We start from the raw sequence: 12,686 nt of genomic DNA on the forward strand, positions 1-12,686 counted from the left end.
CTGAGTTAATCACTAATCTCCCCCACCTCTTCCTTACCCTCCCTGATCTGCGCCACCATTCTTCTGCTGCTCTCTTACTCCTTCTGCCAGCAGGCTGCAGCTCACCCCGTCCATCCTCCCCCTGCCCCAGACACTCTCCCAAACAGCTCTTTTAACCCATGCTCCTCTAGCCCACTCCTGAATCTTCTCTGATATCCCCTGAAAGACCCATGCTCCTGCTTCTCTTTTACTTTCTTGTTTATTCCCTTCTCATTTGTTCCATACTTGACAGAAGACCAGGTCCTCCACCCCTCCTGACCCTTCCTGTCCTGCCTGTGAGTCCCAGGAGCTTTTGGGACTGTGAAGCTTGGGACAAAGGGCAGTGTCAGGGTTGCGCCTAAACTAGGACGTCATTTTCCTGATAGGCATGTGTGCATATTTTACACATGGTCTTATATTTTAAGGTAGGGATTTTTTTTTTTCTGTGACACAGGGGCTCTGGCATCAGGCACCGCGCAGCAACAGCATCACCAATGAAACTGCTTCCATTTCTAGGTAGGTGAAATCTCCTTCCCCGGGGAACGAGTGGAGGTGGGAAGGGACTGGGGTCTGGCAAGCAGAAATTAGTATGTTGGAGATGGTGGAAAGCTGCTGGGTACACAGGACTGAAAGTCCCCGTAGCTTTGATCAGTGCTGTTATGAGATTCAGTAATTGCATGGTTTGGATCATCCCAAAACCAAATCCACAAATGCCAGTCTTTAACTCACTGTGGGTTTTATTCTGCAAAAAACAGAAACATTGTGGGTTTCCATGGGTTTGGGTTTTGTTTTTTTTCCTCTCTCTCTGTCTGCTTGAGCAATTTTTAGATTTCACATGTTATGAACAGTAAAATGACAACAGAATCACACAGTTTTCTGTTTTAATCTCTGGAAAATGGAGCCCTCTCTCAAAAACAGAAGGAAAAGATGAAACTTAGTGATACTTAAATTGATTTGGATTATATATCTAGTTGTAAAAAATTGTGTGCAATTTTAGTCTTTTGATTTTTTCATGAAACTTTAATTTGTCCAAGAAAACAATTCTTCAGTGAGAACTCCTGAAGCAATTGAATCTGTAATTATAACATTAAGCTAGCAAACATCCAGAATATTTGGGTAAGGAAGAGCAGAACTGCAGAGGAAGACAGTATCCAAAAGGGTCTTTGTGTTCTGCAACTTTCATTATGTCCTGCTAACAATTTATAAAGTACAAAGTAAAAAACTTATTTTTCCTTCCAAGTTAACTGTCTCATTTCTAACCTATTACAGGGTGTGTATAATTTTCAGAGAGCTGTTAGTCTTCTCGAAGGGCGAGATTCCTTTATCCTTTGCATTGAAAATCATATGCATTCATACAATGGGAAAGTAGTTATACCATTTAGAAATCATTCAGTGGATGGGAAAAAGGAGACAATACTTTCATAACATGGAAACAGTATTTTAAGAGATTAAATAATTTGGATAAATTTTTAAACCCTAATGTCATAATGCTGTAAATGTTGTGACATGTTACTTTAATCTCTCAGACCATGCATACGTGTTAGCTGCACATATATGGAAGTGTTTATAAAAATAAAAACTCTGATCGGGGAAACCCTCTTTGGTATTTTTCACTTGATATGTGTAGGGCAATTTGTATTACACTCAATAGATAATTCAGAGTGCAAATAAATGTCTGTGGTTTACTAGAAAGTAGTAGAGAGTTTTGAAAGCCTTTCAAATGTTTTCCCCAGATCAGTGAGTAGCTTCTATGGTTTTTTACTAATTTTATACTGGTTAAGCATATATACAAGTTCTCAATCTACAGTGCCTGCTGTTCCTAGCCCCTGAATAGTTTTACCAAAGAAGTCCCAGTAGCTGGTGGCTCTTGCCCCATCCTACAATATAGAATTTTGTGGATACTTTTTGCCCGGATTTGGTTTTAGAGCTAGGAATTAATTCTTTAGATAAAGAAACAAGTCTGATTTTCCTTTGCTCCAGTTCTGATTTCCAGTCTGCTGGACTATGGCTGCACTTCTGCAAGCTGCAACATGACGTGCCACAAAGATGCCAGGTGTGAAGTTCAGGGTGGGACAAAAGGCTGTTATTGCTCCCAAGGATATACTGGAAACGGCATAACATTCTGTCATGGTAAACAAATTTTATCTATATGCATTCTGTTATGTGTTTGTTTGAAAAACTTACTCAAGAGCCTGTTAGATCAAGGGTGAAACTTTATATCACAACACCTTACACAGACATGTTCTCAAAGCCAAAAACTTTAGCAGTTTCTGAGAAATTCTACATCTCACTCTCAGCCTAGTATTTTAATATAGCATTCAGTGTATCTCAGTTGAGTATGACCTGTTTTACAGTTTTTCTTTTCCATAAGAGATACTGATGTACTGCTCTGATTTAGCTTCAGCAATTTCCCTTGTGACTCAGGGTTTCTGAAGCTTGGAGTTGGCAGGACTACTACTTTACAGCCTTCACACCTCATCTACACACACATAAAGCTAGGCCACTCTTCCCATCACCTGATCATGGTCAGCTAACATAGCTCCTGGGCTACCCTAGAAGAACGAAGAGGTGTGTGTGCCACAGAGACATGCCCTCATGTGAGGCCATTGGTAATTTTTCCACTACAGATATTTGCAAGGGAAATACATCAGAAAGCTTACAGAGGGGTCTGCCTCTGGATGTCTCTATCTTCCATGTGAAGAAAAAGATATTTTCCCTGCCTTCATTTCTGAGTTGTTATCTGGTATGAATAGCTCTAGTACCTATTTCCACTGTTAGATATAGCAATGTCCAGCTACATGTAGGCTGAAATTCATATGAATCTTGTCAGTTGTCAGTGTCCTGAGAAGTAGTTATGAATATTAACCATCTGTTTGGTCATTTTTTGTGTTTCAAGCATCTTGGGAAATTTATCAGTAACAGAGGCACTTTGGTTTTGGTATGAGCACAGGTAGGCGGCCCACCTTTAGTTTGGGTTTTATAGCTCATTTGCCATGGTGTACTTGGAAGTGTGTTTGTTTTAGGAAAATGTAGAATGCAAAGACCTTTTTCCTAAGAAAGCTGTCTACCCTTTTATAAACTGGGAATGCTTAGAAAGAAATACAGCTGGCTACATTAATAAACAATAAGGAGTCACAAAAATCATAGAATAATTTAGTTTGGAAGAGGCCTCTGTAGATCATCTGGTCCAGCTCCCCACTCTGAACAGGTCCAACTTAGAGGAGGTTGCTCAGGTCCTTGTCCAACCAAGTTTTGAGTATCTCCAAGGATGAAGACCACACACTTCTCTGGGTCCCTGTTCCAGTGTCTGACTATCATAATTTTGAATATTTTTTCTGTTATCTAGTTGCTGTTTCTTTTGTTGCAGCTTGTAACTTTTGCCTGTCATGCACTTACCACTGTACATTTATAATAATAGTTTAGCTTCATCTCCTCTATAAACTCCTGTGACCTCTCATTAGGTAGCTGTACACAGCAATATGATTTCCCCTTTGCCTTCTCTTCTCAAGCCTGAACAAACACTGTTCTCTCAGCATCTTCTTTGCATTACGTGTCATGTAATCACTAAACATATTTACTGAATTTAATGTTAACCTTGCCCTAAATATAGGTCTATTATTATTTGTCTATTGAGCTGGTCAAAAGAAAATAAGAAGAAATGGCCTTCACCAGAGTAGTATTGTATTTGCACTAAGTCAGTTTTACTACTATGAGTAAGCTGGTTGATTTGAAAGTTAAGTGCACATTATGTTTGCAAAGCCAAGGGCTTATGCTTGTGAACAATGCAGAGAAAGAAGAAAACCAAGTCAATTTTTAGCAATACTACCTGGAACAAATCAAAACAGCATTTACTTATCTACCATGATCTGATCTCTACTACATTATCTGTACTTTTCTAGAATGTTGTGATTACAAATCATCAATTGAATTTACAGTAAAGATACCTGTTGTTCTTCACTGACATTACTGATGTTCTTAAATCCATATATTATATATGTACCCATTATGGCATTGTTAAATCCATTTGTGTGATGATGGATTTATCTTACCTTCCATATTCTTTTTTCTCATACAACATCTTTTTCTTACTTTCTCTTTTGCCTGTATTTTCTCAGGGAAATCTACATTCAAAATTCATAAAAACATTTATTGTTCTTTTAAAGAAAATTTAGTACAGTGAAATATAGATTCATTCATACACAAATCTTGTGAATCAATTGTTTATTAAGAATTATATTAAGTGTTTGAAAACTCAATCTTTAAAATAAGATTCCCAATGTCATTCTAGGCAAACCAAATAGTAGATGTATTTGTGGTGTTCTGCAGCTAAGTGGAAATGGTTTGAAGCAAGCCTCGTGTCAGCAGACCAATATTTTCTCTGGCAAAATACCTCAGCAACCACCAAAGTCGCTTACCTCCAGCTAAGCAACAAAGTTTGTACCAAACCTATGTGGCTGTTGCCCCTGAGAGATGATGTTTCTCTAGGGCAGCATGTTACATGGTGCATTATTAATATTGTGCAGTAGTCCTCTAATAGCATAGAAAAGTAACCTGAATTTTAATTGGATAGGCTCTAAAAATGATTAGAAATATAGGCTAAACCCTATCATAAATAGTTTAAATCTATGAAAACATAAAGCAAAGCCTCAGTTGTTTAATGATGTATTAGATCTTGCTTTTCTGTGTGGCGAAAACGGCAGGTGTATCTGCTGCTCTACAGATAGCTACCCATTTTTCATCAGTTATTAATCTTAGCCTTTTACAATGATAGTCCAGTCACCTTCAAACGAGGTCATCAATTATGTCCTAATACAGGCATTTTCTAAAGAGTATATATGGTACATTGTGTTTACATATTTGCCCTTTTAGTTATTTAGATAGATTGTGAGAGTCGTAATTACTGTCAAGAACATAAGTAATTTCACATAGCACCAACTTCTTCATTGTGCTTATCCTGGTAGGCAATTAAACCAGAACAGTCGTTGTTTTGAAGGTTTATTCTGGAAGAAGTAATTCAAATTCTTTCTCCTTGTAAAACGTTGAACAACAAAGAGTGCTAGTTTTCAGGTTAGTCCTCTCAAGCTTGTATAGCTGGAAAACTGTCCCTTTTTATTTATAGGAACATTCTCACTATTTTTAAAAGATTTACATTTGTTTCTCTACTTTAACTTGCTTGTAACACCTCTTAAATATTTGTAAAAATTATTTCTTTGCTAGATCTGTCTTTTCAATGTGATACCCTTAGACATTTTCCCTTGAGTTTACTGTGCTGCAAAAGGCAATAATGCCCTGCTATATTTATTTCCTAGCACCATTATTGATGAATCATGAATCACTGATGTCAGCATACCTTAGGAATAGGTTTGTTAGTTTTCACATTGCTCCCTTTGCCAGCTGGCCAAGTGATTGCAGAGAGCTCAAGATTATTGGATTTGCTGTGTATAGATAAAGACATATAGATATGAATTTAATTTCCTGGTGTCAAAGCCATGGCTTTTAAAATAATTATCCTCTTACAATCTTTCCCACAAGATATCAACCACTTTAAATTAGGTCATGTTTTGGACTTTCCGAAGCCATACTACGGCCAGTCTAACAAAAAGCTAATCCTCTTCATAATCTCATTCTCTTCAGTCAGAATATGTGCAGGAATGCACATAGTCAGGAGAATAACTGATTGTAGGATCTCGCCTCTTTATATACTGGAATTATAACTTACATAGCAATAAATTCCTTCTGTACAGTATCTTCCAGTAAGCCATAAATGAGTCACCTTGTCAAGCTTTACACCTCTGAGATACAAAATACTATCCCATTCTTCTTACTTCTTTTGTATTTATTTTCCTTGCTTTATGTAGTATTAGATGAGAGAGAACAGCCTCTGAAAATGTAACTACTTGCCTTTTCAGACTCCATTCTTGGGCAGATGTGTATTCTGAATATAATGCATGAAGCTTTAGCTTCACATTATCATACACCCGATTGAAGTAGCACAGCTAGAGCTCTTGGCATAAAAATAAAAATATATCCAGATAACACTGATTTATAGATAAGTTCACTTCCTCTTGTGCAAAAATGCCATGGATTTTTTATACATAAGTAGCATATATTTGCCACTTTTGTAAATCCATTTCTTTATATAAAAAGAGTCTGCCATATAAATTAGGTGTTGTTCATAATCCCAGCTTTCTTCCAAAATAAAATCAAAGGAAACAAACAAAATTTCAGATCCTTTAGCAAAGATTGTGGTGGTAGTAAAACTTCATAGAAGCCAATATTTTATTTTTAAAACAGAGGGAAAAATGAGTTGGCATCATTGATGCTTTCCTAAGCAGCTCTGCTCTTTCAATACTGGCTGCTTCTTGATTGCTGACTGCCAATTTGCTGCTTTGCTGGCACACTGCAGGAAATTAAAGTAAACACTGTGATCACAGTGTTTACTTTAACTTTGTAAAATACAGAAGGAAAATGAGGCAGTGCTGTTTGTTCCAGGAGAGTAGGCAGGCAAGCAGGAAAAGTCTGAACACAATATCCCTCCCAGATATCCCCGCACAATACTCCCTTGTAAATGTCACTTGAAAATTATACTGCAAAATTAATCAGTCTTACCTGTAAAATAGTTACAGCTCTTCCAGAAATAGTGAGCAGAGACAGGCTATCAGAGAAACTTTGTGCTGAAGCAAGGCACTGACTCTCTTTCCCAAGTGTTGTGTAGGAGGATTTATCATTTTCCAGAGGCAAAAAATACATTAGTGCAAAGTGGTATTTTATACCAAAATACAGAATCCCTGTTAGAACACACAGCAATTTGTGTAAACTCAGCTGAATCAAATTGAAAGCCTACTCAACATCTGAACACAAACATATTTTCTTGTTTTACTGAGGGTCACACAACCGACTCTCTGGTTTTTGTCAGCTGTAAAAAGCTTTTCTGTGAGACATCAGCTCCTTTCTCTAAGGTGATGTCACTGTGTCTCACCATCAACTTTTATTGCAGTCACTGAATTTGTTTAGATTCACCATTGCCATTCTGCAGCATCCAATCAGTGTATAGTTTTGAGGGAAATTTTACCTTTCAAATTAACATGACCCTGTAAAACCACCATGTGTAATCATTTAATTCTGTCCAGAAGTGTTCTTCAGTAGAAAAGGATCTAATCCAAATGCTGGTTCACCAGAGGAGAATTATTTTTTTTGTTACCAGCAAGCATCCATCACTGGATGTCACTTCTGTGTTTACCAAATAGTCTGAAATCACTGATACAGAAGATCCAATCCACACACTTCCTAAATTCATTTCACTACTATCAGTTACCACAAGCTATAAAAAGGCAAATTGCAGCTGCTCTAGCATAGCACAGAAGGAGAAAGATATGCCTTAGCCAAACACAAATAACAGGGTTCAACACAGTGGGTGACAGCTTGGAAAACTTGGGATGTGCTACACAGGAGGCCAAAGCAGACCACTGATTTCCAGCCATTTTGACATTGTCCTCATAGCCTCTGGTCTCTCTCTCCTCTCACTCTTCCTTGCCCCTTTTTCTTTTCCCGCCCTCCTCCTGTGTCTCCTAGTCTCTGCTGCTTTGCCTCCACGTTCTGCTGCATCTTTTACACAGTTTCAGATGGAGTATGGTAAAATCAGAGCACAGGCTGTGTGAAAGGCCAGAAGTCATCTTCAAATTCAGAATTCCTACTCCAGGTTTAGGTGTCTGGCATTTTGGTGATCCCAAGAAGTGTTAGAAGGCACAGTCCTGTTTGTTGCATATATAGGTATCATATTTAATTAAGCACATACCTTCAGGGTTCCTCTCCAAAGGACAGAAAGTTTTCTTCCTTTCCACATCTTCATTGGTCATAATGTAGCTGATCATTTTTCACCTTTTCTTGAAGTGCAGAGATTGACCGCTGAGTTCTGCAATGTTACACAGCTGAGGTGTCTTGATTCCACATTCCAGATTAAACTTGTCGGCAGATCATGGAATTGAAAAACTTGGACAAATTAGCCGAGAGGATTTGATATTCTGGTGCATAACAGTCCACTTACCTGGGAAAATGCGGGTGTTAATATACAGGTTAACACAGCAGGTTCCTGGCTATTTGGGAACCTATAGCTTTATGTATGACTTTGGCCTTTTCATGTGCAAGATGTTACACTTTTCTGTGAATCTGGGAAGGGTTTGCTGGCTATGATGTATGTAGACTGCTGGGGACTAACCAGCTATTGCATGGTTGCCTTCCAGTCGCAAAGGATGGAGATATGTTTATGTTCCTAAAAATAGCCATACCTTTGGTTAACATTGTTAGTCAAGACAGTTTTTGTAGAGTCGAATTATTTTTATAACTTAAATTGATTTTTGTAACTATCTGTTGTTGAAAGTATATTTTAATTGAAGCTTTTAAGAGTAGATCAGGAATTTGAAAGGGGAGAGTGTGTTGCAACAGGGCCTGGTGATGCATGAAAACATTAGTCAGGTGGAAAGCAGTGCAGGATATTTGAAGTAACAATACGATCCTGCTGAATAAGACACAATGGTGGCTGTCTTACTCCAATTGCCTTAGCTCTGTAAATGGCTGAGTACATAAAATTTTGACTTAGAACATTTTATGCATTCAAAGTGCCAGATCCAGTTTTCTCACTCATATGAAAAAATCCCTCCCAGTTTCTCATTTCAATGAGACAGAAAGAGATCTTCAGAGGTTTGCTCTTTCCTATTGCCAGAAAATACAGTTCACCTGGGCCAGAGGTATAGCCCACCATAACTATTTGTAAGACTGACCCTGACTTTAATAAGTCTTGGACCAAGTCTCTGATAGACTCATTAGAATCACACATAAGAGCCAAAAAAAAAAAAAAAAAAAAAAGCAGCTCTATATGTTTTCCCATGTTTTTTGTTTACATTTTCTTGAAATGTTACTTTGGGCATGACTAAAATACAGTAATTCATTTTTTGAGTAGGCCACAAAGAAACAAAACTTCCTCTTGTTACATCTTTAATCGTATCCAGTCTCTCCTTTAAGTTAGTCCTGTTTTCATCTAAAAAAAGTTTTAAAAATGTATGTAGATGATGTGGTATAAAAGAATTATTTGTCTCTCTCAAAAATGTATCCAAACTTTCAAGCTGATCAGCTGTACATGGATGGTTTCTTATTTGTTTAATTCAAAATGTGTTTTAACCCTTGCCAAATAACACTAATTTCCTTTCTGGAGAAAATACTGTTTTCATCTTGCTTTATGTTACTAAGAATCAATCAATATGTTACATGTTTAGAGGATGTGGGAAAATTCATTTAAGGAGCTTTAAACTTATTATTTCAGAGTCTGCTTACTTCATGTTTACCAGAGATATGATTCACTTCCTGTATCTCTAACATTTGAAGCGGTCTCAAAAGGTCCAACAGTAACAATACATTCTTCCCACTTGCTGGTCTGATGTAAAGGGGTAGAAGATATTTCCAGAACATGTATACTCACACATGTATATTAAATGTGCACGATCGTGTGCACGGGGACCTATATGTAAGTAGGTATGTGAATAAAAAGCAAACTTTTCTATGAAAAAATGTAACGCAATCTCAAAATTGTCAGTTTTACTCATTCTGTGGTTGCATAGTTGAAATTAGCTTTTGTTATGGAGAGACTGGGATTTATTGGAAATAAATTGCTTCCATAAATTCCACTTCTTTGAGACAACTATATATAGATTTGCACACAGTAAATCCCGCTACAGCCATCAGATTCTGCAGCTGCCTTTGGGGCTGTGAAGTTAGTGTTCTCCACATAACAAGGAAAGTATCATAAGGAATTACACACATAAGAGATGATGATGTCAATTCTGTGCAGCTACATTGATTTACATATAATATCCCATCAACCTGGCATACTCATTTTACTTTTGTATCTATGCAATAGCTCATAGAGTTCAGTAGTAGAAAAGTGATCTCTTTAGGATTGTTTTTTCTTTTATTTTGTTTCTTTGTTTTCCTCTTCCAGAACAAACTGGCTGGGAGTGGTGAAGTTGTCTGTAACCTGATTTGAAATGTGTAATTTATCTAGGATGATATGCTGGTGCACAATTTTTCAGTGTATGACTGTGAAAAATTGCCGACTGAGCTGTTGGCAGACAGAATATCAAACCCCACTCAGCCCTGTGTGTATGAAAGAGTTTAAGAAGGTAATTGACACTTTGGGCCTCTATTTGCCAAAGAAAGAGATAATGACATTCTCCAAGAAGATTAGAATCTAACCAAACATTGTGCTCTAAATATAAAGCACAAAGCCAGGTGATGTTTGTGAAAATGCTGCTCAGTTGCAGGAGAAGGAGGGGGCTGAATGACTCCAATTTTGCACTGTATATTTTTTAGGTACACAGATTTAATTTAGAGATTATGCCCTGAAAATGAAATTTACAGTATGTGTGTTTTTCAGTGATAAGAAATTGATTTTGTGACCTTGGTACACACTAATTGAAATATCTGGCACTGTGTTTTGCTGAGGTTAAAGGAAGCCATACACGCCTGGAACTGCATTCTTCTTTCACCTTGAACTGCGCCGTTAATCACAACCGCAATCACTGGCAGGAAGGAAGCTGCTGTTTTGCTGTGGTACAAGGAAGCTGAATAATCTCTGTTCATTGTCTAATGGATAAGTTGTTGTGTGATTACTTCGGGCTAGGTTTAAGAGACTCACGATAACTTCAAAATGGAGACTTCTGGTGGAATTAACATTCATCAAGTGCCAGGGGCCAGAGCTTCACCTGCTGCGGTGCAGCGGAGGGAGCAAGCAGGCAGGCCTGCACAGCAGAGGCGCTGGGGAATCTCCTTTGATCTGCCCACCACAAGCGTGGCTGCTCATTTAGGGCTGAGGCAGCTCTGTCCTGTGCTCTTTGCTGCTGTGCCAGGAGATGTTACAGGGAAAAGGCTCTCTGGTTGTGCTCTCCTGCATGCTGTTCCAGCGGCAAGGAAGAGAGAGCAGCACATGGGCTGCTCTGCCCTTGGACTGTTATTCCTGTGCATCCTCCCGCTTGAAAGGACAGTTATAGCATTTAGGAACAGCAGCTATGCCCCAAGGGACTCTGCTGGTGGGGTTTTGATTTAATATGTCTGCTCTATTTAACTGGGTTTCTGTCTTAGCTTAGACTTGTACAACTGTGACAGTCTAAAGTTGTCTATAAACTAGTGTGGTAGGGTGTCCCATTATTTTGCTTATTACTTAATGTTACACATTTGTTGGGTTGGCAAAGGATCGTGTTTTTTCAAAAAGGAAAATGAAAGCGCCTGAAAGGCCTTGACAATAAATGGTTATTTGTTCAAAAACAGCCGAGCCCAATCTTTGTTTATGTTAGTAGGTTTCATGTAATGGTGTTGCAATAAAGAAAAATAGCTCTTCAGGATATGCATTGGCTTTTATGTTTTATTTGTAATGAAAGCTAGGCACACAGGCAGCAATCTACATAAGTTACAGTAAAGGAGAACATAAGCATAGATGGTGACTTGCATGTTTATGTATTTAATATTTATTTGTGGCAAAGTGTCTGAACCTCAATTTTAAAGAATGTGAAATTAGGCTGAGGTATTGCAGTTTTCATTCCCAGAAATTTATCAAAGGAAGATTAAGAGAAAAGATAAATTCATCCTGCACCAGGAGGCCACCGCTTCTCTGCTTCCCTAACTGAACAGATCCAGTCCCACAACCGTTGCTCTGTCTTCTCATGTTCAATCCCAGGTTGGGAGAGACTCCAGTGATCCTCACTACCCTCCTAATGTTGTAATGGCTTTTGGGTATCCCCAAAGTTCAAATGGGCTGAGGGCAGCACAGCCCTGGCTCCCAGCTTGCATCAGGACTGTCATGGGGGGCAAGGAGTTATTGCAGCAGTAATCTCTGCATCACATGAAGGTCTTCATCACTGATCTCTGTAACATCAGAGGCCTTAAAAAAATGCCAGAGAAAGTCTTCAGGATGTTGGCATGAACTGAAAGAGAAGTTCAGCTAAACTCTGTGGGCCTAAATAGGAGCTCTGAGCCTTGCATTAGTTCTTTGTGGTGATGGGAAAGGAGTAGGTGGAAAATTGTATTACAGTGGAGGCTTTGCCTTACTTTTTGTCTTGAATAAATCATTTTGGTCAGTAACATTGATCCTGAGGAAGCTCTACCTTTTCAAAATCAACTTGTAAGAAGTTCAGAAGGGAGATCAGTGGAATCTGGAGGTGCTCAGACGAATATGTTCGGGCCCTTTGTACCTATCCAAAACATTTCATTATTTAGGGCTATGATGAAGCATACATCAATTCATAAATATTACCCACTGTGCAATATAAAAATATCAATATTGCTGTCCCATTGTGTAAGGGATATCTGGTGCATACAGAAAGAATTTCATCTCCTTAACAACCACAGAGAAAATGGGAAAGCCAAATAGCCTTCAAAAGTGTATTGACTTGAAAGCAGAGAGGAGGAGAAGTTTCTAAAACTTAGCACAGCTTTTCATCTGAACCAATCAAAATAGAAACTATTCAGGGTAGCAGTTGCAAAAGATGCAGAGCTGTGATTTGGCTGCTTTATTAGGGTTGTCACGCAAATCTTGGTACATTGATTCTACAAAGCTTTCATCATACTCAGCACCATGGTTAAAGTCTAGGAAGTTCTTAGTAAAGCTGTCTTTAGAAAATGAG

At 38.3% G+C, this 12,686-nt stretch overlaps 1 protein-coding gene across 5 annotated transcripts in view; it reads left to right on the forward strand.

The window, feature by feature from the left end:
* Positions 1–12,686, forward strand: part of ADGRL4 (adhesion G protein-coupled receptor L4) — a 135,329-nt gene that overhangs the window by 57,868 nt on the left and 64,775 nt on the right. For 2 of the 5 annotated variants that reach the window (XM_033000722.2, XM_033000725.2), the window contains 2 exons: positions 473–534; positions 1,999–2,148. The exons of 1 other annotated variant lie outside the window; for it this stretch is intronic. In XM_033000722.2, the coding sequence (XP_032856613.2) occupies positions 513–534; positions 1,999–2,148 (172 nt within the window). In that variant the 5' untranslated portion in view covers positions 473–512. Of the gene's footprint in view, positions 1–118; positions 535–1,998; positions 2,149–12,686 lie in introns of those variants that run through there. 2 more of the 5 variants (XM_033000723.2, XM_033000726.2) reach the window with 2 other exon arrangements.

This window comes from Tyto alba, unplaced genomic scaffold (assembly GCF_018691265.1).
Source record: "Tyto alba isolate M040663 unplaced genomic scaffold, T.alba_DEE_v4.0 Super-Scaffold_1000006, whole genome shotgun sequence".
In the NCBI taxonomy this organism is placed as follows: domain Eukaryota; kingdom Metazoa; phylum Chordata; class Aves; order Strigiformes; family Tytonidae; genus Tyto; species Tyto alba.